Source organism: Gastrolobium bilobum, unplaced genomic scaffold, assembly GCF_033153095.1.
Source record: "Gastrolobium bilobum isolate Gb01-03AN ecotype WA unplaced genomic scaffold, APGP_CSIRO_Gbil_v1 utg14977, whole genome shotgun sequence".
Lineage (NCBI taxonomy): Eukaryota > Viridiplantae > Streptophyta > Magnoliopsida > Fabales > Fabaceae > Gastrolobium > Gastrolobium bilobum.
In genome coordinates, this window is record NW_026898303.1 from 289372 (window position 1) to 315501 (window position 26130).

The 26130-nt window shown below is 34.5% G+C and overlaps 2 protein-coding genes across 3 annotated transcripts; both read right to left on the reverse strand.

Moving 5' to 3' along the window:
* Positions 1-1292: 1292 nt before the first annotated feature.
* Positions 1293-2439, reverse strand: LOC133314767 (probable membrane-associated kinase regulator 4). The gene has a single exon (XM_061516295.1). The coding sequence runs from the start codon at positions 2376-2378 to the stop codon at positions 1293-1295; it is 1086 nt and encodes a 361-aa protein (XP_061372279.1). The 5' UTR covers positions 2379-2439.
* A 2149-nt stretch (positions 2440-4588) lies between these two features.
* Positions 4589-22539, reverse strand: LOC133314734 (uncharacterized). 2 transcript variants are annotated; one of them, XM_061516248.1, is made up of 19 exons: positions 22465-22539; positions 22179-22366; positions 21746-21967; positions 20730-20825; positions 20086-20138; positions 19699-19795; positions 17976-18049; positions 15491-15605; positions 12069-12179; positions 11260-11336; positions 10339-10405; positions 9318-9383; positions 8213-8320; positions 7970-8100; positions 7622-7688; positions 7444-7511; positions 7103-7205; positions 5501-5571; positions 4589-5201 (listed from the first exon to the last, which is right to left on the reverse strand). In XM_061516248.1, exons 2-19 carry the CDS (start codon positions 22329-22331, stop codon positions 4832-4834), a joined length of 2049 nt encoding a protein of 682 aa, XP_061372232.1. In that variant the 5' UTR covers positions 22332-22366; positions 22465-22539; the 3' UTR covers positions 4589-4831. The 2 variants fall into 2 exon arrangements, with proteins under 2 accessions (XP_061372232.1, XP_061372233.1); XM_061516249.1 differs by having other exon boundaries at positions 7103-7196; positions 22179-22488.
* Between the last annotated feature and the right edge of the window lie 3591 nt (positions 22540-26130).

Here is a 26130-nt window from a genome sequence, read left to right on the forward strand (position 1 = left end):
TTATAGAATAAGCTTTACTTTAATGATCCAGAAATTTTCTTCGTAGAGGAAGTAAAGGCAAATGTGTTATAGTTACCGAGGAAGGAAGACATGTGGGCTTCCACAATCATGATCATTGTTAATCTCCATCTTTGATGATTATCAGGGAGCTAACTAAAATATATTTTAAAAGATATTTATTTATTCGGAAAATTGATATATGACAAATTGACAATTACGTATTCATGTACCCATACGGGTCCCTTTTACGGGGATTAATATGGGTCTTCTTTAAATTTCAGAGGGACCACAATTTCAAAGAATTGAAATTTCAGAGAGACCACAAGCCAGACTTTTCTTTTTCTAAGGGATTAAAATAGATTTCGTGTTTTTTTTTTAGGATTCAAAAGAATATTTACTCTTCATTAATTCATTAAATAAGTGTTTGTGGAATCGTGGCTCATAAAATTAATGGCATATTAGAGGATTAGACTTAACAGGTAAGCAAATAAAATTCATTAACACATGCCATGAAAAGATTGGTTCTTTTTTTTTCTTGCCATCATTTGAACACAAAGCTGACATTAGCATTCCCTGACACACTGAGCCTGTGATTACATTAGTAGATAGCTTTACGAAAGATGGTCTACATTACTCTTTCACTCATTAGGTTCGTACAAATAATTTCTTTTTTATGATTGATAAAAGGAATTATACAAAACAGAACCAAATTATAAGTATCAGACATTCTAGTGCTTGCTGCTAGTGGAAAGTAAACAATGATCGGTTCCCTTCCCTGATATAGTTGACAGCATTCAGAAGCAGTGAGATTTCTACAGAAGTTATACATTAATATGTATTCTTCTCTTCACAGATCCTTATATGTTAAAATCTATAGGAAAATGCTTGATATATATAGTGATCCCTATCATAATACACTAATTGATTGTTATGCAAGCAGGTTAAAACCCGAGTCAGTGTTAAGTTGATAGAGTTCAAAATCATTTAAAAATAAAACAAAACATTGAGGGAAGGTTTTGGCTAGGAAAGTGGATAGTACAGTACAATATTGGATTTTTATTTTCAGAAGAATCTTATTTTCTACTCATCATAATTTGGTTAAGGACCAAAAGTTAATTCCTTATGTAGACAAACTTCAAACATATTTTGATGCTAATATCCGCGACAACCATGAGTGTTTCTAAAAATTTTGTACCAGTGAATTAGAGCTATCTTTCATCAAAGTTACTTTAGAATTGGAAAGACAATGAATGAAGAAGACAACATAAGTAAAGCTACTTTTTAACTCCCTTTCAACCCCTGCATAGTGCTTCTCTTTCTTGATCCTCACAAACTGAGGTTCTGGATGCAGACAATGAGTATAGTCCTACTTCACTTGTGGTCTTCTTTGAAGAGAACATTTGCTGAGAGTTTTTGCAGTGTGCAATTGCTCCCTGAATTGAATTTTCTATATCTGAATTTGCACTGCTGCACCTTTTGAGAAGCTGGCGGGCTTGACATCCATATGATTTGTTTGAAAGTGAAAATGCAGATGAGCTTGACACAGATGAAGTTGATAATGTCTTGTTTCCTGAAAGCAGTTTGATCCCCACCGAGAATGACCTTCTGTGGTGGTTACTTCCATCCTCACTTGTCTTTACTTTGTAGCTGCTCATGACAGAATTGGAGGACTGGTATCTATCCCTCTGGATTTGGCCATATGGGTTTTTCTTTGCCATTTGTGCATTCTTATTTAAGATTTCCCTGGCCTTTGAAACTGAACCTTCATCGGCAACTTTTGTTGAGGTTGCATAGGTTTCATATGAACAACCAGATTTTCCAAACCAAGACCTGAGATATGCCCTTGAAGCCTTCAACTTTGAACCTAGTGAAGACTGCTTCAGTTTCTTGGTCCATGACTTCTTCTGGTTTTCAACAACTAATCCACTTCTATCTGGTTGGTAGTCAAGGTCATAATACTCTTCTGGGTTAAGTTCTCTACTAACTTGGCAAGACTCAGATGGAGAGATATTGCAGGATTCAAATGGGGTGCCTGTAATTGGAGTTGTATAGGTAGTAGTGGCTAATGGGGTGCTATAGAACTCTTCATAGATATCTTTTTGCTTATCAAAGGGAGAGTTGGAGTTTTGTAAGAGTTTTTCAACCATTTGTAACCGAGGGGGAAGGTGAAGAGGGAGGAGCTTTCCTTTGTAGAAAAGCTCATCAGCTGGGGAAGTTGTTGTTTCTTTCTCTTGAACGATGGAAGACATTTGGAACTCAAACTCTCTAGGCTGTGTGTGAGAGCTTGAAGAATGGCAGAAGAAGTTGGAGTATGAGCTTACTTCCATGTCAATGTAATCATCATCTGCAGGGTCGCATGCTATGACTGTTGAAGCCATTTCAACCTTTCAGGTACACACTACACCACCACTCAGGTATATTGGATAGCAGCTAATGGTATCAGAGCTTTTATTATGGAAAAATGAAGAGTAATATTGCTTTTAAAAGTGCTGAGAATGCCATATTCAAAAAGCAGTACACTAATTTTATTGCTTTTTTTTTTTTATTTCTTATCTTGTCATTATTGAAGGAGCTTGTCTGCAAGCATCCAAATGTAAAAATAAAACCTGAATAATTTTCTTATGGGGGGAAGCACTGACCCACCGAACATAAACTATGTGGCTTATTTCTCATTGGGATTGCTATTTTTATGTTACTTTTGCTAATGGTAACTAGCGTCAGTTCAATTATTTAGTTTCTTTAAGGAATTAGTGACTCAGGTAGTCAGGTTAGTTGCTAGCTGTAGTGTAATTGGCATGACAAAATCTTGCATAAGGGAAAGCTAGAATTAAGGTATAACAATAACATGATGATCGTAGCCATTGATTTGATTTCTTTCTAACAAGATATAAGTAAAAGTGTATAGAACACAATGGGTGGTCGCACCTTAAAAAAAAGGAAAATATCTTAGTTTAAAAACCCTCCATTTAATAGTGATAGTGAAATACAACTCTCTGTTTGTGTTAGTTTAAGCCGCGTTTGGGATTTGAATGATATTTATAATGAACCTCGCAATTGTTTAGAAATTGATGACTAAAACTAAAAGAAGAAAACATAGAGGAATCTCCTGGTAGTAACTAGAGTATTTGTCCTCAAGTCTCATAATGGTACTTTCGGGGAAAAGCTTGTTGTCTATGAATTTAAGAGACATTTTTGGAATCTTATGTAACACTTACAAATTCCGATACAAGCAAGTGAACAAGATATGTTCTGCATTCATTCATACAAGTCATTCTGATACAAGAAAAGATATAGTTCAGTGCACCAAAATTATTAAATAACGGTTGAGCTCATAACCTTGCACGCGTTACATACATTCTTCCACTTTTAACCGGATTCCTGGTTCTGTTTTAACACACTTTTAGTATAATTTGCATCTGGGAAAAGCCCCTGCTGAACCTTTATGTGTACACGGATAACAAACATGGGCATCTTTTTCCTTCTTTTCTAATTATTCCCTCTTTTTGTTTAGGGCTAACTTACTAGCTTTTTCTGTTTATTAATTTCATTTTCAAATATTTAAGTCCTATTGTAACTGAATAAAGTATAGTAAATGCACACACTGAACAAGATTGAGTTGAGAAAGAACCAACACAATGACCCGACAAATAATGGTGGGAGAAGGAAACTGAGGCCGGAATGCCTGCAAAGCTCGAGACTTTGGTTTGTCATCCTCTTTAACATGTTCCTACCTACTTTTGGGTTTACCTCCTCTCTCCTTTTCTTTAGTCATTCCTCTCTTTTTTCCCCCAATGTGCAATTTGTTTGAGATAGTGTTTGCAAACACACTGAAACATCATGAACCACCTCCTACTGGTTTATTCTTTCTGTTGTTTTAGGGCCCTAGCTATGCTAATTCCGACGTCACTTTTATACGGAATATGTCGCAAAGTTAGGTCGTCAACTGTCAAGCAATTACAAACTTTTTTCTAAATCCTATTTCGCCTATAAATGTCAAGACTTGGTGAAACTTCATCTCTATCGATCAGAACTTAACCTACTTGAATATTCTTATCAAAAGGTATTGAATAAAAAGTAGTCCTTTTTACAATATCGATATTTCCTTGTAGTCTTGCACCACAAAATCTACTACTATATTGCCCAATCAAAGATAAACCATCCAAGACTAAAGATAAACTTGGTCTAAGACTCTATATGTCCGTTTGGGATGCTAGATTGATTAATTGCTGTTACGAGTGATATTAACAAAAAATTCCACCAAAAAAAAAAATAAAATAAATAAAATTAACCATTGAAGAGTATATTGGTAACAACTACAAAATTCTAAGTTCATTCCCTATGAATGGAACAAAAAGGCCAGTGGTAAATATTTACAGTAACACTGGTACATGAGGATATATTCGTGTGCATATAAATAGACGGAAAAACAAAATAAGGCACAATACTTATAAAGTGGAAATCGGCTAAAGACTATAACTTATCTAGTTGTCAGGTTTATGGTTCCAGGACTGTAAAGCATCAGCATGAGCCTGTACCCCATCCCAACACCCATCCATACGCACCAAAATTAATTCTGTTCAACATTTACAACCATACTGATCATTTCAAATCATTTGATATGTGCGTCTGCGTGTTACAAATTCAATATTTTACAGAAGAATCAAGAAATCATGCTCTTTAATGTTACAGATTTAAAGGCATCTGATCCAAATTGCAGCTTCATTAACAGCCGACCTTTAGCTTACAAATTTATATAATACTTGCTTCATTATGAAAATACAACAGCAAGCATTCATGTATCAGAAAAAAGATTGACCTAATTGCTTGTGGCTTAACTACCAGATTCCAATGCTCTTTCAAGCTCATCAAATTCCCAATCACCAATTTCCTCTGTTGAGTAATCTTGACTAACCTTTCCAAATTCAGATTCCAGTTTAGCTAATTCGGCTTCATGGTCCAATACCTGATCTGCCTTAACTGAAGGTGATTTTGGCTGTTCATCTGTCTCTGGCTTTGAAAGCTCAGTACCTTGAGCTGGAGCAGAAGGCGAGGGTGTACCATCTGACTTTTTCTCAGAAGGTGGTATTTCAGCCTTTGCAGGCGGGCTCTCTATTTCAAGAATTGGTCTCTCAATAGACTCAAATTGTGTTCGTAACTTTTCAATGGCATCAAACAGCTCTTTAACTCTATCTTCATCTTTCCTGGATTTGTAAGCCCGATAAGCAAAGGCAAATGAAAATAATATAGCAAGCGGAGCTTGAGACAAAGCTAATTTTCTATAGATGTTGATGACAATCTGGTGTTTCAGTAAATGATAAGATGTTCTTCACAGTGAATAAAACAAAATGGTTTTTAACAGGTGTTTTTGGGTCACACCCAGCTAGAAAAGTTCCAATTTACAGCTGGATTTACACATTAGGATTTATTTTGAACTTATATTAGCCAATTCACAAGTTAGCAAAGCAACCCCATTAGGTAATTTAGAAACAAAACACAAAACCTGTAAATTTTCCCCTGTTGAGCATAAAACTGCTTTTTCATGTTATCCACCACACTGAAGGTCGTAATAATCTGAAACAAGGAAAGAAAACCACCAATAAGTCCAAGCACATAATTAAACTACTCCATTACCATAGTTAATAGACAATCAAGCATACAGCATGCAACATATATTGGTTGTCAAGCATACTAAGTAGCATAAAAGTTAAAAGCAGATTGCGGCCAACCCTGAAAAACCCTGTAGCGCTATAGCGGATTGCGATTGCGGAAATAGCAGAATAGATTAATAGTACCTAGATAACACACATATATATGCTAAAAAATAAAAATAAAAATCATTAATAATAAAGAAATGCTCTAATTATATGTTATTAAATGTGTATCACTTTGATTATATGGTTTAACTAAAATATTTTCCATTTACCCTTATATATATGCATGCGTATGTAGTCATTATTTTTCGAAAATGAAATAATATTTTATTGTTTCAAATAATTTACAGGTCTTTCAATTTCAACTATGATTAATTTCAAGTCTTCCTATCAAAACTATCATTGAATTAACTATTAACAATTTAAAAATTTAAAAACAATTTAAAAAAAAATTAAGTAACAATTTAACATAATAGCAATTTAACAATTTAAAATAAAATTTTAACATAATAGCTTTTCATTTAACAAAAATTAAATAAAATTTAAGTAACAATTTAAATAATATTTAACAATTTAATTAACTACTAAAAAAATAATAACTTTTTAAATTATAAAAAGAAATTTAACTGTCAGGTTTTATTAATTATATTAAAAGTTTTAAAATCTAAATTTAAATAATAGAAAAAAGTTTTAAACTGCAAATTTAAAAACAATAGAAAAAAAAACATAAAGTAAAAAAGCCAATTTAAATAACAGAAAAAAAAGTGAAAACGATGAAAATCTGAAACGTGGATACATTTATTCCAAAGTGGGAAAGGGGAAAAGAAGATTCTCTCTTCCTCATTTCTCTCTCTCTCCAATAACCAGAGGTTCGACGTTTCTCTCTTTCTCTCTCTCCAATAACCAGGTTTGCTTGCAGAGGACTCCACGACGTTCCTCTCTCTTTCTCCAGAACGGATACATACATTCTGCATCTTCTCTTCTTACTCTTTCTCACCCACACATGTTTCTCACATATTGATGATAGAGAGAAAAGCGGCAGACAGGAAGAGGGAGTGAAGGAGTGGGTTAGGGTTCGCAAATGGCTGCTTTTTGGCAGCAAATGCGGCCGCAATGGCATTCCGGAGTGGAGCGGTTTCTTGCGGTGGGGCTGCGCAACGCGCAACCGGCACGGCTCGCGGTGCAATAGCATTGCTATTGACTACTATGCTAAGTAGACAGCACGAACTTGCACAATCCAAAAATTAGTACCAGAAAAGAAAAAATGAAAAACCTCAGTAGTGTTTTTACAGTATAGTCAACAATACAATAGAAGGCATTTCTATAAAGCCACCAAGCTAATAAAATAAATAATCCGAGAGAAAGGAACACTTTTCTTGTAGGGCAGAATCAATAAGAAAAGTGCTAGATGAACAAGGCAGTGATTATAAAATTTCTCTAAGTTGCATTACCTTAGCTTCATAGGCCAAATATTCCTCCTCAAGATTTCTCCTTGGACTTAATGCTTCTGAATCCTCAGTATCTGCACTGGATGTCATCTCTAACCTGTCTCCTCTAGAAAAATTAAGAAAATAGATAAATAAATTATGCGTGCACACATTTTAAAATCAAAGTCTAATACTTTATATACAAATGAAATATCAACCATTTGATCACATACTTATTGTTTTTCAAATTTTCTGAACTTGTGTGTGTGCATGCATGCATCTATACATATCTATACATAAATGCAGATGTGTACTAATTGAGCACATGCCCACACAGACAACAGATTTAATACAAAGAATCTTACCTCTGACTTAAATTCTTGAGGTTCACAACAAATGTTCCAATATGGTTGACACAAGGCTCTAACTCTTTCTGCACATAACAAAGCAGGTCATATTACAAATGGAAAAAAAGGGGGGGGGAAGCAGAAAGGAGTCTGCCATTTTACATCCATTATCTGAATCAGTAATGAAAATCAATACCTGGTAAGCAGTAAGAAGTTGAATCACCAAGTTCACAAAATAGTCCTCATGTCTCCCCAATTCATCACTTTAAAAACGTAAGCATTAGTGAACGTACTACTTCATGAAAAGTAAAGAACAATGACAGAATAATTATAATTACTAATTTCTGGTTGAAGGATATGTGATGAGTGACTGAGTGAGTATATGCGATGTTGGGCTATAGGCTAGGCCTTCTGATACACACTTGTAAACTTCATTTTATGTACATAAATATATACACATGGAGTCTAATAACTCAAATTAGACTCTTCTTACAGGTACCAAAACATTCATCATTACTCAAGTTCAGTAAGTTCAATTACATACTTAATCTGCTTCTCATGAATTTCTGCATTTGACCACTGAAGAACCCAAGTATCTTCCAGAAAATTAATCCAAGTTTTGATAACATCAGCTTCTACCCCACACGAGCTAATTGATTTTGAAAGTTCATCTTCCTGTCAATCAAGCTCAAATGAAAATGTCAGACAACTGGATGGTGAGAGTAACACTGTGTTAAGCAACATTGATTTAACATGATACCCAGCCAGGAAAAAGAGAACTTCGAACCTTTATCTTCAGATGTTCAACAATCTGATTGTTTGCTTCCTCAAACTGATCTCTTTCTTCCCTCACATTCCATAATCGTGCTTGAGCAGCAGCCAAAGAAGTATTAACCTACACCTCGTAAGCCAGGTTTCAAATTATAAATCATAGTTAAGAAAGGCTTCACAAACAGCTACCCACAGGCAAATAAAATGAGGAGACATTTTGACAGTACAATAAGATAAACTAGTATTTATTGATCTAGAAGAACAAAATTCAACTTTCATGTGTATAGAATCTGGCACATGTTAAAATCTAGGCAATACAAGGTTTCTGGAAAAACATCAATGCATATTTCACAAGGATGAAAAAAAGTAGTAACTCTAGGTTGCAAGAAGTGGCACATCACATGTGAGTGTAGAAACGAAGCAACTAAAAGATATTTAACAATAATGAGAAAATATTTCCCCAAGCAAGTGTTATTCCATGCTTCTGTGAGGCCAAGAATATATATTAATTCAACTATCAAAAGAAGAGTGTTGAGAATATAAAATTGTCACGTGGAGTAGAGGAGTATAATATCACATAATTAAAGATAACAGTAAAATTACAGATAAGACCAACAGATATAAAGAGAAAATAGCAATTGAACAAAATCTTGGGTGAGAGGCAGAGAGTTCAGTTGGGAATTTCAATGCAGTCTAAAGTTATAAAAAAATAAAAAGATTAACAAATGTGAAGGTACTGCAGGGTTAGAGGTTAGTCATTCTATAGAGCAAAATGGACTCAATTTGCAGAAAAGCACTCAAAAAATTATATCATAATCTGCACAATTCTGATATTCGTACCAAAAGAAACTTGTAAGTATCCAACAAAAAAAGGCAAACCCCGATGCACAAGGCTTCCCAACTTGCGATTGTATATAACCTTAACCTTACATTTTTGCAAAAAAACTATTTCTTGAACTCGAATCCGTGACCTTCCGGTCAAAAGGAGTAACCTTACTGCTACTCCAAGGCTCACCCTCAAGTAGCCAATAGAAAACATCATAAAAATCACATTATTGCATTTCGGCATGCATCTTACTATCACCTCAACCACCCCCCTTTTAAAAGGATATAGCTGATACCTTTTTCAATTCAGCTTCAAGATCATCTTTTTTCTGTTGGAGTGCAGATATCTCAGCTGTCAGTTCCTGAAAACAAGAGAAAGAAAAAAAAAAATCAATTGTCCCTCAATGTTGCGACTTGTACTTGATATAAAGGATTGGAGGTATATTCTTCAAGGAATATACCCAAGCAACAATCAGAATGCTAAAAACGTTAGTAATTGTACAGGGCCGGTTAGATGGGTTAATCCTAGTTAGTTGGTTATGGGCTCATGTGAGAAGCCTAGGTAGTATATAAGGGAGGTACACCTGATTGATAGACAGCTTTTGATAAACATTGAGTTGGGCTGAGAGTTTCTAAGTAGAAGGGGAGTGTCCTTTGTGAAGAGGATTTTCCTCTTGTATGTTCTTTGGTTTTTCTCATCAATAAAATTGACATTCTCCTCTAATTTCCCATCTTTTCCTTTGCTGAGAAATTCCTTGCCTTGAGCAATCGAGAGCCGTAACACTCAACAACAGATGGAAGACCTAGTACTCACACCAGATGTTTATTGTTTCAGTATGGTCTTTGCTCCAATGTACACAGAAATTGAGTATCTTACAATAAAACCTAATCAACGTGACTACCCCCCCCCCCCCCCCCTTCCCCTTCCCCTTCCCCTTCCCCTTCAAATAAAAGGTGAACCAATTGATAGGTATACATGTATAAACTTGCACAGTGATCCCACCTTCTAAATCATATATAAATGTATGTAAAAGGAGTAATACGAGAAACATGAACTCTCTGTGATTAATGCAAATGATTAACACATTCTGGAAATCCCCATCTTATCTAGTCTATCGAGACAGGAAAAAAGAAATATAGAGATAATAAAGGAAAAGTTACATATAACAACTACTGATGGTAATAAACAGACATGCTCTACAAGGATCCCCTCCCTCAAACCATCATATTGTCCCTGCAGTATTAATTACATTGACACAGCCTAGTTAGGCACAATACAACTAAGAAATTCCATTTGAGATATATTTATTACATTACCTTCTCCTTTTCACTAGCTTCATCGCCTTTAGTCACGCGAACTTTTAATGCCTCCTCTTTTTGTAGTCTGTCAAAAAAAAAAAAAAAAAAACCTTTTAGTGACTGATATCTGAACCAAATTATAATCAATGGAACAAGGAATATATTCTTAAAATCTATTCTTAAGAACAGAAGAGAAAAAAGTCAAGCAGGCGCTTTTATTCATATTTTTTTCAAGACTTTTAAAGCAACCAACACATATTTTATATCATGCTCAAAAGCAGAAGGTTGCTCATAGCTTTTAAGAGCACAAAAGTCGATCCCAATAAGCCATGATGCAATGTTCTTATACCTACCAAGAAACATACACTGATAGGAACTAGGTATTTTATTACAGAGAAATAGGGATAAAACTCCAATTACAAATATCATAATCAACACAAAACAAGAAAACAAAACACAGAACACTGAAAAACTTTGTGGCTCTGTAAACCTCCCGGCCCAAAGTCCCTAAGACTCGCTCAATGACCTGATGTCCTATCCCAACCTTTCCCTCCCTTTTCTCTTTGCTTCCAATCATTTTCCCTTCCTACCCACCATCCTTGCTGCATAGGCAAGGTTGTCAACACACAAATCCCTCTTCTGCCCTTACTCATAATTCCCACATGGTTTACTTGTAAGATAACGTCTTATACTCTAATGAGTTAAGAATGATACAATTTTTAAAAGAGAGGGCAAACTTCTGGCATATTTGGGGCCACTCTAAAATAAAACTGACTTGTACATCAGGGCTGAAAAGAATTCTAAGTTTTAAAGCAAGAATGCAAAATACAATGCTTTCAACGAATAATGTTTCTTCCATGAGTATAAATATGAATTCAGATAACACAGAATTAAAAGAGAGAACACGATAACAGAAAATCCCATAATTTGACAGTCTACCTGTTGTCTGAAATACGCTTTTCAGCTTTTGCAGCAGAGTTGGCAAGAGATTCCGTTAAGACTTTCAGCTTATCAACCTACTTATAAACACGATAATATTGCTATAAATAGAAAACAATAGAAAGATATTACAGAACTACATTCAGTCAAAAAAATTGCTTGAAAAATATAATCAAAACAAACATTCCAATTAGATTGACAACATCAACAAAACAGAATAACCGCAAATGCATGTTCTACCAATCCCCCTTCTCCTAACAAAAGCAAGGATATGACTTATATAGGATTATCAGCTTTGATGCTCCCTCCTTTAGAACTAAGGCACATACTACTTTTATTGTTTTACAGATTGCATATACTTGGGAACAAAGCATGGAGGGAACAATTAAAATGAAAATGAGAAGGTAGAGGCTAATTTTTGCCTTTTTCGGAAGTCAGGTAAATAGGAAGAATAAAACAGATAATAGAATTAAAAATAACCATAACCTTTTATTGAAATGAGTGATAACTAGAGATGGGTCTAACAAACCAAACCACTCCCCATTAAAACCCGACTAATGAGGGTAGGAGTGATAACTAGAGATGGGTAATTGTGAAAATTATAAATCCTATACGCTCTTTCTCATTTTTTTTAGTTTCTCTCCGTTTATGAGAGATTCAACCTTTATTTTAGTGGACTCAATATGTAAACCATTCTTATTTTAATTCCTCCATATAATTAGTTTTTCATACAAGATGATACACCTTGTACCACTAGTTCTCCTGCCTCCTACCCTTCCGAAAGAAACTCTTAAACGAAAGAATTGTACCTTTTGGGCATGAACCTCAGGAGAGTCTCCATTGCTTAAATTTTTTTTCTTTAGCAATAATCCTTCCAGTCTGGAACAAATTCTAATCTGTGCAAGGGCAACTTTTAAAGCCTGTAAAATGATTCAAAGAGAAAAAGTAAATAAGGAAAATGATTTGCTGAAAGATTAGTGTTGTGCTCCATCAGCTATCAGTCCAATAAATGGAGTATCAGAATTATCTAGAGTTCTGCAACAATGCATTATCAGATTTCAAATGTCCTTCTACCTTAGAGAAAGAAAAGAAGCATTCTAGAATATATACACCTCATCCTATTCTATCAGATAAAATTTTGCAAAAAATACAATTACAATAATGTCCTTAATATGCCCCTGCAAACTCATAAGTGTGGAGAGACCTGTGTTGAATCCAGAACCATGAGTTTGGTTCTAATATCACTAAAGCAGGCAGGAGAGAGAGTTGGCCATAGGCTGGAACATGAGATACTTTAAGCTGTTTGGCAAGAATCTTTTCACGTATGAAGAAAATATCTAATTCCACATGTTTAATTCTTCCATGGATGGTGGTAATAAAGGAGTCATAGTGCTGGGAAGGGCCTACAAGTATGAGCTCAACTTGTTCGTCATCAGATTTTGGGGATTCAATGGCCATCTGTGAGCATTTCAATTTGATGCTACATAACTCTGCGCGCAGCTGTCTAGCCTTGGATTTTATAAGCCCATGAAAGTATGTGTATTTTCTCCCATACTTGCCATGAATGAACAAGACTCCAACACTTTATTCATGATGGGTCCTAATAGAGTGGTATAAGCCATGAGAGGAGGGTCTGGTCTTGAGTTTCCCACTCTGTATATGCTGGGTTCACTTGATCTGCAGCTCGATCTACCTCAGTGAGGTATGATGAGGAATTTGTGGGTTGATTAGGTAACACTGGACAAGGTGGGACTTTATCACTAGTTCAACCAGTTGTTTCTGGACAAAGAAGTTGCTTTCAAGAGTTGCACCGTTATATGATGGGCGACGAGCCCAAATTTGGATTCAGCAAAAGCCATTTGGAGGTGACAAAATAGGTTGAACCCGACAGGTCAACTCGCCAAAACAGGACGAGTTGGACTATACATGTCAACCCATCAACTCGCTTCAACCCGCCCCGCCTATAAGCGGTTTAAAATGGGTTAAGGGCGGGTTAACCCGCAAGTTAAAAAATTACCGAATATGTTTTGAGAAATTGTGACGCGTGTCTTCGTTCCTTCCCATTTCGTTTTCTCCTCTGAATTCTTCTTACCTCTCAGATCTCTCTTCCTTCTTTCGATCTCAACCCTTTCGTTTTTGCCTTCTAGGTATTCTTGTTTCAGTCTCAAATGCAACCTTTTTAATTTTTTATAATTTGGGTATGATTGTGTGGACTTGTTTGTTTGTGAATTATGGATGGATCTGTTGTGTTGGCTGTACTTGAGAAGGAAGCATTTGTAAATTTTCTTTTTCTTTCTTTTTATGATAAAAAGCTTCAAAAGATGGCTGATAGGATCAGCACTTTACCGGATACAGTCCTCTATTACATTCTCTCATTTCTGCCATGGTTATTGGAATTTTGAAAGCCTGGACCCTTGATTGCTTGCTGCTTCAGCTGGGAATTTTTTTTTTATGAATTTTTTTTCAATGAATATTTTAGCGGGTCAATGGTGAGTTGGCGGGCCAACCCACCTTAAAACAGTGTGGGTTGATATTAGCATAGCTAGCCTTGTGTAGTAGATTATTTTCTATGCACCAGTTAAGTTTGTTAGTCTGTTAGTTTGTTCCTTTTCTGTTGTATTTTCAGTTGTACGAGTTGTTAGGATGCAGACTCATCATTGAGTCAGCCTCAGCTCTATAAATAGAGCTCGTTATCTTTCTCTCTATCATTTCATTCACTACTATTCAATAACAAAATGTCTCTTCTGATTTTTCTCTCTCAACATTCTCTCTCACTTTCTCGCGCTTTCCTTTAATGGTGGAAATCTAATAGTTGATATTTCCAACCAACCATCCAATGGCGGGTCAACTCGCCCCACCCCGTTTTTGGCGGTTGAAGGCGGGTAGAAGCAGGTCAGCCCACTTTGCCACCTAAGGTTTGGTTCAGGCCCTTAGCGAGAGATCAGAGAGATCAAAGAGAAGAAAAAGGGCAAACCCCATTGCATAAGGCTTCCTCACATACAAGAGTAGGGGTGAGGATTGATTGTATGCAACCTTACCCTTGCATTTTGGCAAAGAGGCTGTTTTACAAGCTCAAACCCGTGACTTTCCGGTCACAAGGAACAACCTTACTGTTGATCCAAGGCTCACCCTCACAGAGAGGAGAGAGAGAAGTGAGAGAGAAGAAAAGCTGTAAGTTTTCAATATTGTATTTCTGACTTGATAAAAGTGTCACTGTGCATTACATAAATAAAGCTGTAGAGTAAACGAAATCAAGGTGAACTAGAAAGAGATAGAAAATCTGAGAGAAAAAAGACTTTCACAATTCTGTTGTATATCAAAAGTGAAGAAGATAGTACAGAGGTCTATTTATAGACCTGCTATTGGAAAGCTAATCAGTTGCATCTGTTGCAACTTGCAACTGACTCCGTAAAATATGGAACTGCACAGTGAACTAACCTAACACACTGTACAGTAAACTAACTGAACTACAGTAAACTAACTGAACTTAATACTCTAATATAGAGGGACAACTCAGCAAGAAAAGAAGCATTCTAGTAGAATATGTATACCTCATCCTATTCTACCAGAAATTTTTTTTCGAATACAATTACAACAGTGTCCCTAATAATGGCCAACTGGTTATACTCCATTTTTTAAATTTCAATACATGGAAAGGGTTATATAAATACAATAAATAATTAAATATAAACATGTATTAAATGATTGACTGTAGTGGTTGATTCTCTTCAAAAAATTGCTCAGTTTCGAACATTTAAGATCTTGGAATTAAATTCAGAACAGAGCTCTAAAGTCTAAACTCATGATAGTTCGTAAAACTAAGAGAAAAATTCAAGTGAAAAGGTATGAAAGCATCATATATTCAATTAATAATCAATCACTTTAAACCTTCAAAATCCAAAAGAAAATATTTAAAAGGATAAAACGTGACATCTGATGAATGTTATATATATATATATATATATATATATATATATATATATATATATATATATATATATCTATAGGGGTGCCAACGGAGAGAGGAGAGTGGGGATCTCCCCTGGAATTCAAGAACGAACTAAGGAATTTACAGTCTAATAGCAGCTCTTCCTAAAAGAAGAAAGGTGGAAAATAAGATCATCTGAAAGAAGCGCATTGAATGCAAGCAGCAAAGTTGACTAGTAAAATATCTTATTCCAGGGCATATATATTATTATATTACAGAAAGGAAGTTATGACAGAAACACACCTCTAGCGTTGCTGTTGTTTCCTCAGCAGCTTTATAATCACCTTTGTTTACAGGCTCCTGTGTAGTTGTTATCTCAATTAGCTTTCTCTTAAGACTAGAAGCTTCAGCATCTATTCTGCAGTAAGAAAGGAATCATGTGCAGTCAGTTGCAGCACAGCTTTCCCACTTTCATATTATAGCAGCAAATCATGTATCCACTGACAATAACTAAAATTAATATTTAACAAAAACCTGATAAATGAAACATTTCAAAAGTTTTAATAATTCATGTGCAAAATGAAATATTTCAATTTGATTCAAAAACAACATCAAAGCCTGCTTCCAAATGTTAGACACGCAATAAAATGATTTTAGATATTATCAATAGAAGCAACCTCTAAAAGGATCTGTAATTTATACCTAACATGAAAATATTGACATTTTAGTGCACAAGCAGATATAATCAACTACTGATATGTGAGACCATCCAAAAGTAGATGAAGAAAGCAGAAGATTAAGCCTTAAAGAACCAAAATTGTTGAAGGTGGCTTATCTTATACAAAAGATTTCATTCAATTCATTTCCTATGTAGTGGTCTCACCAATTTATTTCAATTTTATTTGTTACCAGTTAAAGGTGTATATTGGTTAATTTTGTAGTCCCTGATTATATATACTTAAGCATATACTGCTGGAATGCATTATTTTGGGACAGGATTATGTTCTTAGCTTCTCTCTGGTATCGGTGCTTCATAGGTGCTCGGCCCATAGTTGTTTCATGGATGTCGTCTTGCAAAGGGATTGAACTGCCCCACGAAATCCTAATTTTCTGCCTAGTTTTTTGCTGTATTTTGTCCAACTCTTGAGGGTACATTATGCTCTCCCTGGTGTACTTCTGTTTAATAATACTTCTTTTTCTATTAAAAGAAAAGATTGGAAAGACTATTCCATTATATATCTACATTTGGTACACCAATAAGGTAGGGAATTAAAGGTCACAGCAGTGGCTAGAGATGAAGTCAGTGGGACGAGAAGGGGTGGCTGTGCCAGAGGCAGTGAGAGTAAGGCAATCCTGCCCCAATACATTAGATGGGGAAAAGCAGGGTGGGTGTGGGGTCAATCAGCCCCACCCCATACCCTTCATCTAAATAAGTATCATGTCTAGTAAACCTACAAATAAAGTCAGTGTTTATTCATATTAAATAGTAGTTTTTGCAAACATTTCCTTTATTAGTTTAACACTAATCTTGAACATTCCTTTTAATTTATATGAAATGATGGACTGATTTAAAATTGTAATTATTTCGGAATAAATTCATTTAGAATATTCATAAATGCGGAGCAGATTTGGGTTTTCATCAGTAAAACCCACGGGACAAGTAGGGATGGGTTGGGTGTTATCTTGAAGGGGTAGGACAGGGTCAGGTTGAGCCAACACCCTCCCCAATTCATTGGCGGAATCAGGCCCGACGTTCGGGAAGCATAAAAGAGCATCATGACATATATAAAAGATAAACAGCAATTAACTATTGTCAGTTGAATTAAATTAAAAATTTCCTTCTATAATTGTCCCATGTGAGATCTCATGTTTTGAAATCTTCGAACAATAAGCTCCTCGTCAATGCCAATAAATATATCTTTCTCAGTGTAAATGACCAAAAAATCATTCGTCCAATGTATTTTTTGTTAATACTTGTTAATTTAGTACTTGTTCATTCATTAAAAAAATTCATGGGGCCTGTGCTCCCCCTCAAATCAATGTGGCTCAACCACTGCTGCAGTTGTCAAGCCTAAATGATGATGGAAAGATTATGGCAGTGTTTAAGTTATAACCTCTAAATCTCTTCGAGTCTTCGTATGATGTGCAGAAAGATTGGACACCTTTATTGCATTTTTTAATCTCTCTAGGCTCACTGTTTTCTTTCAGCTTTTCTATTTAGGATGATTTCGTATCATCCGCCGTGGTTGTAATAGTCTTTTCTCTCTAATAAATTTCTTCTGCTATCCAAAAATGAAAATAGTTCTCACCACACCCCTATTTATGAATTTGATTTCCTACCATTTTCTCCAATATTAATCAAAACAGAGGCCTGATGCTGGAGGGAGGTACAAGATAACAATCCTACCATCAAGTCAGTAAGAACTCAGCACTGCAATAGGAAAAATCATTTTCCACCCTAAGTAACCATTGAAATGCTACCTTCACATATTATACTGGGGTCACACAAGATCAAGGCTACATACCATTCAGATCTCAGATGTTCCTAGAGCAACATTGTTCTTACTAAAACATATCTGTACAAATTATTTTGTTAATCAAATGAGATTACAACAAAAACATCAAATATTAATCACTGCGAGAGGCTAAAAACCAATTAAGAAAACAGTTCATCATGACACAATTTATAGACTCTAGAATATAACTCCAGATCAGACCTCAAAATTTACATGTATAGCAGAAATTGTATAAAGAAAATGACAATGGAAACCCCTTGCTTCATACTGACCTTGCACGATCAGAATTGATTTTCAACCCAGTGATGGCGCCTTGTGCAAACTGAAGCAATTCTTCCCGTTTCACCTGAAGAAAAAGGTAAACATATAACAATCTCATTAAATGCATAAAAATCAAAAAATATCCAGCAGCTATATACCTATGGCCTGTAGATTTTTGGCTGTTAGAAAATAATATAAACAATTAAAAAGGCCATCACCCAACTGCTTAAGCTTTTGGATTGAATTGGTTCTTTACATGGTATCAGAGCTTCAGTGACCACAAGGTCACGTATTCGATCCTCACCACCGCCCACTTTCTAGTGGAATTAAATAAGCACAAGGTAAACCAAGAATTGGGCCTGTGCAATATCCACACTTCAAGTCCAAAGGGCTTTTACGTGCCTATGTTAAGAACTATTTCAACCCAAAACTTTAAGGTGTTGGGTGAGGACCTTTTTAATCGTTTATATTATTCTCTAACACACCCCCTCACGCAAGAGCCCTTTGGGCTTGAAGCGTGAATATTGCGCAGGCCCAATTTTTGATTTACCTTGTACTTATTTAATTCCACTAGAAAGTGGGGGCGGTGAGGATCGAACTCGTAACGTTGTAGTCACTGAAGCTCTGATACCATGTTAAGAATCATTTCAACCCAAAACCTTAAGGTTTTAGGTGAACGTCTTTTTAATCGTTTATATTATTCTCTAACATTGGCATACCCACGACCATATGATTTGTTTTACATTTCATTTCTTCTTCTTTTTTCTTTGGGTTATGGGAGGACCCAATACTGATGAGCCCTGGGGAAGACCACAGGAGGCCCCATGGACAGAGGGTATGGGAAAGGAGATGGAAAAGGGGACAAAGTGCATTGTGGGATTTGAACCGCCACACTCCAAGCACATCTCACAGATCTACCAACTGAGCTGTCTCAAGGGGGTTATATTTCATTTCTTTAATTACTTTCTTATTTGACCACATTTAAGATTAAAAATTCAGTACTTCACAATAATTCTAACTTCCAATATAGCATTGAGAAGTTTAAGGTCAGGTTACCTTTTAAATTGAGCTATTAGGTGTTGGTTGATATTCAGTCTATACAAAATTTTATGATATATTAAAAATCCACAACTTAAGTTACAAAATTCTGATTTTTGTTTCATTTTTTCCTTTCAAATTATCAGTGTTAAATGCCTTATAAAAAATTAAAATTAATCATAGATTTAATAACATTTCCCAAGCTTAAAAAATGATATATCAAAAAAACATTTGACTATATGAATGATAATGTAGTCAAAGATCTGAAACAGGATAACCAAGTCTGAGAGACAGGACACGTTCCCATTATGGTTCTTAATAGTAATTCAGTGGTATTACTGCTACATCAATTTTTGGTGCAGTTCTTCCAGATAATTTATTTTTTGGTTTTAATAGTCTTTTGTATAGCATAAAGTTAGCTTACTCATTTTAGATATTTTCAAAAATCAAAATTAAAAACTTAGTCAAGGAGAATGCTACTCCAGGAGTTAAAAATGCGTGTACTTAAAATTTAAACTTAAATGTGAATATAAATACTGATTATCAACGCACTAAACAACCTCCAACAATTTCACGAAAACATAATTCAACTTAAAAAATACAATTAACCAAAGAGGGAGGAGAAAACTTAAGAAGTGTTTACTACTAAAGAATATATCTATATGCGGATATGAGTGAAATCATAATCATTCTTACCAGTACTTCATCTTGATAGCGTGAAAAAGCCGTTGCCAGATCTTGTAAGCTGCTTACTATGGCATTATGAACTTCTTTTCCTCCAGTAAGGCAAAGCCTATATAAATAAGGATGATTAAAATACGATTGGATGTATCTTCGGACGACTGAAATATTAAAAACTTCTCACAAAGAAGCAGATGAAACTAAAAATCTAGATGGTGCAGATATTGTTTTCACAATCATATCGTATGTACCAAAGGGTTTCAAATCTAGGAGTCATCACTAGACCTAAAGGTCATATGCATAAAATCCAGGAGGAGCCATGCCGGTAAAATACCACATGCAAGTAGCCAATTGCAAATCACAATGAGACATTCAAAATATATATAAAACTAATAGACTCACCCAAACATCTCCAGGAGAAGGGAAACCTCTTCATCATTAGGAGCTTCAATAATCTGAGGAATAGAAAAGAGTTAACCCTGCGGTTAACCTCTATTATCAGCAATTACAAAAAAAATGACTTATCCAGAATGATCTTCTTTCACCATTATAAGGATACTACCAGAAGATAAAGCTGCAAAACTATATATCAAGGGAAAAAAGGGAAGAAGATATGTTCCACTATATCAAAATATAATTGATGGAACACTCACAAGAAAAGCTATTAACTCTCATGAAAATATAAAGTGATTATACTAATTTTTACATTAAATTTATATTTTGGACATACACAGTGCACCTCTGGACATACAAGCTACAGTAATAGTTTCTCTCACTTTTCTCTTTCCCCTCTCACATTTCACACTTAGAGCCTGAATCTCAAGCTTGCACCTTGGATTTTTGCAAAGCTAATGCAATGCCTCACTTCACAAATATACTTGAAACATGCTACTCTTTTTGCACCGCTTTAGCTAAGACTTCTTAAAACACCACAGGTTTATGCATATAGAAGAAATCATAGTTATCTATGTTATACGCTTGCATATCAATATACCATGGGAAAATCAGCATAACTGTACATAATAGTTGAAAATGATTAAACATACCATTGATAATGTTATACCCTCCAAAGCCTGACTTCGAAGAAAAACATCACGAAAACTTAATGGTTCACCTCCAACATCAGAATCATAATAAAGAACCTGAAAAGAACCAGTAGTACCAAAAACACAACAGCTAAGGTATAAGGATGCCTTTAGGCTCACTATTTCAAGGACTACATCACCAACTTAAAAAAGTTACTTATCAATTATCTGCAATCATAGACACACAGCTAAGCTAACAAGGAAGAAGCTCATAATGTAAAACAATCAATTCAACCTAAAAACTTAAGCTGCTAGGTGAAGGCCACATTGATTCTATTGTATTATATTTCTCTAACACGCCCCCTCACATAAGAGCCTATTGGGTTTTAAGAGTGGATAGTGCACAGCCCACCTTGTGCTAAAAAAACTCCACAATATTTTAATTTTATTAATAGAATAGGGACAGAGAGGATCGAACTCGTGATCACTTGGTCACAGAGCCTCTGGTATCATGTAAAGCAACAAATTCAATCCAAAAGCTTAAACTGTTAGGTGAAAGTCACATCAATAGTTTATAATTATATTTCTCTAACAAATAATAGTACATTACAACTTAATATATATAATATAACGGCATCACAGAGAAGGCAGTTAAAGAAGGTTTGGATGGTGGAAAGCTGGAATGGTAACATGATATCAAACAACCGCTCTGGCACTCTCCACTCATATAATACCAGACAGCAGAGAAAAGGTCCTTCTGTAATTTAATTGGGAGCAAAAGACATAGGCTTACAACCCAAGAATCCTATTATCATCCAAAACAGGGAAAGACAATGCAGCTTTTCGACGAACAGTAGCAGTGGGAAAACAAACAGCAAAAGCTTCTGAAGTATGCTTTGTTTGTGCAATATTCCTTAAAAGGTATAGCAAAATATCCAGAAACTTGAGTAGATTATAAGTTTGCAATAGCCTAAAATCAGTTATACCAAGCTAAGATGATTGCATGCAAAGTATGTAGGAAGGTTTCTAATTCTAACCAGAGATGGTCTGCTTGGGTTCTCCTTTGTTTCTTCAACAGCAAGGTGCTCTTCAAGAGTCTTCTCTTTACCTTCAGCTGAAGCTGCGGACAATTTCTCAATCTCTTTAAGCACAACAAGCCATCTTCTAAGCAACTGTACTCTCTCGGGTCCTCTAAAGGAGATAGCAGCTTCTTCCAATCTTTTTAATGTCAGCGCAACACTTCTATAATTCCGAGCTGCCTGCGGGGTGCACATAACATGAAATTTGTATTCTCCTCATTCTCAAATCAAAAAAGGGTTAACTCAAAACACTTTAATTGGGATAACAATCACACCCAAAATAGCAAGAAACAGGTGCATTTTCCAATTAAAAATGAAAGACCACGTGAAAACAAAAGAGAAATCATCAAAAGCGGTGAAGAAAAGGGGGAATAAAATGTGGGGATTTTACAATGCGATCTTGAAGGATTTTGGCGCCCTCGGCAACGGCTTGGCCGGCGTGTTGAACGACGGAGTCGGCGTAGTTCTTGACGGTGCGAGTGAGGTTGTTCTTGTTGCCGACCTCGACGGCTTTGTTGACCGCAGATCTCAGCCAAGACGACATGTTTTCTGGCAGAGCCTTTCTCAGAGTTCAGAGTTCTGAAATTGGAAATGGAAGAGAGATAAAATGCATGCAACAACTTTAGGGTTTGGAGAGTTGATACTTGATACTATGAACAAGCAAGTTTGGAACGCACACCAAGCATGTCTCTCTGTTATTTTCTTCGTTACGGATTTCAAGAATCGAGAGGATGAAGACGTCGATGGTTATGATATACACGTCCAGGTAGACGACGTCGTTTAGCATAAAATCCTTTGGATATTTTTTTATATATAACAATGTTCATCAATCATCACTTACACTTACTAATTAGTCAACTGAAGAAAGATAATAACATTTGGGCTTCGGCCCGATTGTGTACCCAAAGAAAATGAAAAGAGAAAAGGTTGAATTAATTAACCCTTACTTCTTCTTCTTTTTTTTTGGTATCCTAACCCTTACTACCTTACATGGTCTTTTTTTTTTTTTTTTTTCAGAAAATCAGCATTTTTTTTATTAATATGATTAACATTATTTATACCAAGTTCGGGGATACCCGTGGAGGTGAAAAATACTTTCTGTATTATGAGAGTATAGAACACATAATACATTCTTGTTAAAATTTAAAAAAAAAATTATTTTTTTTATTTTATTTTTTCCACCTCTTTATGATTATTGACAGTTGAATCTTCCTTCTTCTTTTTTTAATATATCGTTGAAGATATGCTTATGGCAGTGGTGATGGAGTTGGCCAGTAGGGTGATAGTAGACGGTGCTGAGATGATAAATAAAGGTATTTTTATCTTAAAATTAATAGTCATGTTTAATCATTGTAATGATATAATATAAATAAGTTAATAATTTCAAGTGCAAAGTAATTTTTTTTAAGAAATGATATAAGTATAGATGATAAGTTGTAATTTATTCAAAATAAATGAGCTCAAAGCACGGAAGAAAAAAAGTATTGGAAATAAAACAAAATAGAAAATGGAGAGGAAATATAGTGACATTGTTTTGATCTTATAATTATTTAAAAATCTTAGAAGTTTTGTAAGTTTATTGAAATTGAAAAGAAAAATAGTAAATTATTGAAAGTTGAATTTGGCTAATATGTTGAACAGGAATTGATTTGAGAATTTGCTCAGAAAGAAAGGTGTGCAAACTTCATCATTATGAAGCTGGAAAAATGTTAGGAAGTAACTAACTCTTGAAAAGCCGAAATCCATCGCACCGTCAAGAACTATGAACGTACTGACCAGACACAGAGACAATTATAGGTGTTAAAGTTATACTTCCAATATATTTTTGTTTACAATCTTTTACAATTATATCTTAACTGATGATTTTTATTAATCAACGGTTATTATTTATTGTAAATTAATAATTAATTAGTGAGTTTAATTTAAAAAATAATAACCGTTAATTGACGAAAATCAACGGTGTTAAGATATGATTTTAAAATGTTGTAAACAAAAATAAGTTGTAAATATAATCTTCCTCAATTTTATTTAATATTTATTAAAATATTAAATATATATATATAGGGATAGGATCTTTTGACACCGGTGTCAAATTTTGAAATTTGACACCAAATCTCAACCGTTGATTTCCGTCAATCAACGGTTATCATTTATTTAGAATTACACTTATTAATTAATTATTAATTTCAATAAATGCTAACCGTTGATTGATAGAAATCAACGGTTGAAATTTGGTGTGAAATTTCAAAAAGTAAAGGAATCTAGGTGGTGTGAGTCTGCTTAGCGGTGGATTCAGGAATTTTTGTGGAGCCGAATGTTGTAATGTCTATCCTTACAATTTGATATATTGATGAATATTTTAACACATTGGGAGACACGCTGGGAGACAAAAACAAAAAAACCATGTTTCCTACTGATCCTTGGAATAGTGTGCATCGTTTTGTTTGTTTTTTGGGATTGCATTTATTATTTAATATGATCACACAAAGTTTTTTACTTACACAATATTTTGTGGGACTAATATATTTTGAAGAAAAAAAAATTACGCAAAACGATTCTTTATAACATAACGCAATTATTTTTCTTACAAAATAACTCTTATAAAACTCTTGTTTTTTGTTAAGGTGGGCCCCACCACAATATGTTAATAGTATTACTTATCTTAAATTTAAAGCCGATATTTTAATTAGAGATTAATGTTTCTCATGATATCATTGAAGATAATTTTATCTTTTTATATATATAAAATTCTACGAGATCATATGAAAAAAAATGAGATCCATATATTTTAATGTGTATGTAGAAATAAAATTCTCATATATAACATAAAAAAAACTAATCTATTTTTATTATTTTAGTAGACAAACTAATCTCGTTTTTTTTTTTTTTTTTTTGACAAAATCAAGCGTTTTTATAATTTGTAAGCGTTCAAGTGTGGTAACAAGGCACTGGATGGTTACAAAGTGCATTGACATTAGTAATTCAGGATCTTGTTAATATGCCCCTTGCTCACGAGTTGTTTTCAGTTTCCATTTTTTATGTTGTTCGATAAGAGGTACTATTGTGCTGTAAAACAAATTTAGAGTGAGATTAATTTCTTCCCATTTCAAGTACTAATTTTTCTGAAGTTTTGTAAATGGGAGACGTGTGCATTACGGTTGGTGGTAAGAGTGTGAACAAAAGTTAGAGGAACGACCAGGTTATGTGAAACGTTAAAACGTCTCTCCTGCCCCGTTGAAGACTTTGACTTTTCCACCAAATAATCCTCATTTTCTAACCTACCGTTTCTAATTAAATCCCCTTTAATTAGAGCAAAGCAACTATTTGACATACACCCATTTCACAAATTACATGATGTCATTCCCTTCTGTCAAAGAGACCGGAAAAGGAAGTGAATCAATATCATAATCTGTTTTTTCATATAAATTTTGAAATTTATTATTCTTATATTACATAAGAAAGAATTTATCTTTCCTGCTGAATGCATTCTTGGGGAGGGAGCTGAACCTTTAGTCATCACTGATCCCCCGCACTCCGGATTAGTCCCATAGCCGGCTCAAAGAGTCGAAGCTCGTGGAGATACCGGAAGGAGCCAACTCGACTCAAAGAGGTAATTAGGGTTGGGTAACTCCAAAAAAAAAAAAATTTATCTCCTACACACAAATTCAAAATGAATCCCACTCTACTTTTTCTTTCTCTTCTTCCTAACAGTGGATATCTCCTTTTGTATAAAAAAATTATTATCCATAAAATTTTCATAAAATTTGTTTATAAAATTATGTCTGATAGTACATCTCAAATTCTGAACCTCACATGTCCTTATGTTCTGTTCTCTGTCGTATATGAGTAAACCCATTTGGACTCGAATAAATAAAGAAAAAAAATATTTCCGTAGTTATAGTAGAGATACTTTATCTGCCATAAATATAAAATTATCTAGATATAACATTGGATTCTGAAAAAAAAATTAATATATCTCAATTTTATCTATAAGACAAATACTATTCTTCTACGGCTGCTGCAAAAAAATAATATCGAATCGCCCATAAATAAATAACAAGAGAGAGAAGAAGATATATATTTAATTATGGGGAAACAAATCTTGATGGTACATGCCTGTTAGTTTTGAGTAATCGAACACATAAATATATTTTTTTTTGGTAGAGGAACACATAAATTTTTTATTTGAAGGAAACATGTCCTTTTCGGTTTTTTTAGCAAGTTTTCTATAATTATATCGGGGTTAATTTTTTTCATGTAATATATATATATATATATATATATATATATATATATATAAATATATAAAAGTGTATAGAACTCATGTGAGAAAAAAAGAAAAG

Excerpts from the sequence above, each read along its gene's own strand:
- LOC133314767 (XM_061516295.1), bottom strand. The coding sequence starts at position 2,378 with ATGGCTTCAACAGTCATAGCATGCGACCCTGCAGATGATGATTACATT.
- LOC133314734 (XM_061516248.1), bottom strand. The coding sequence starts at position 22,331 with ATGTCGTCTTGGCTGAGATCTGCGGTCAACAAAGCCGTCGAGGTCGGC. Across the intron at positions 18,050-19,698 it reads GCTATCAAGATGAAGTACTG|GTGAAACGGGAAGAATTGCT; the intron begins GTAAGAATGATT and ends CTTTTTCTTCAG. Across the intron at positions 10,406-11,259 it reads AAGCGTATTTCAGACAACAG|ACTACAAAAAGAGGAGGCAT; the intron begins GTAGACTGTCAA and ends TTTTTTTGACAG.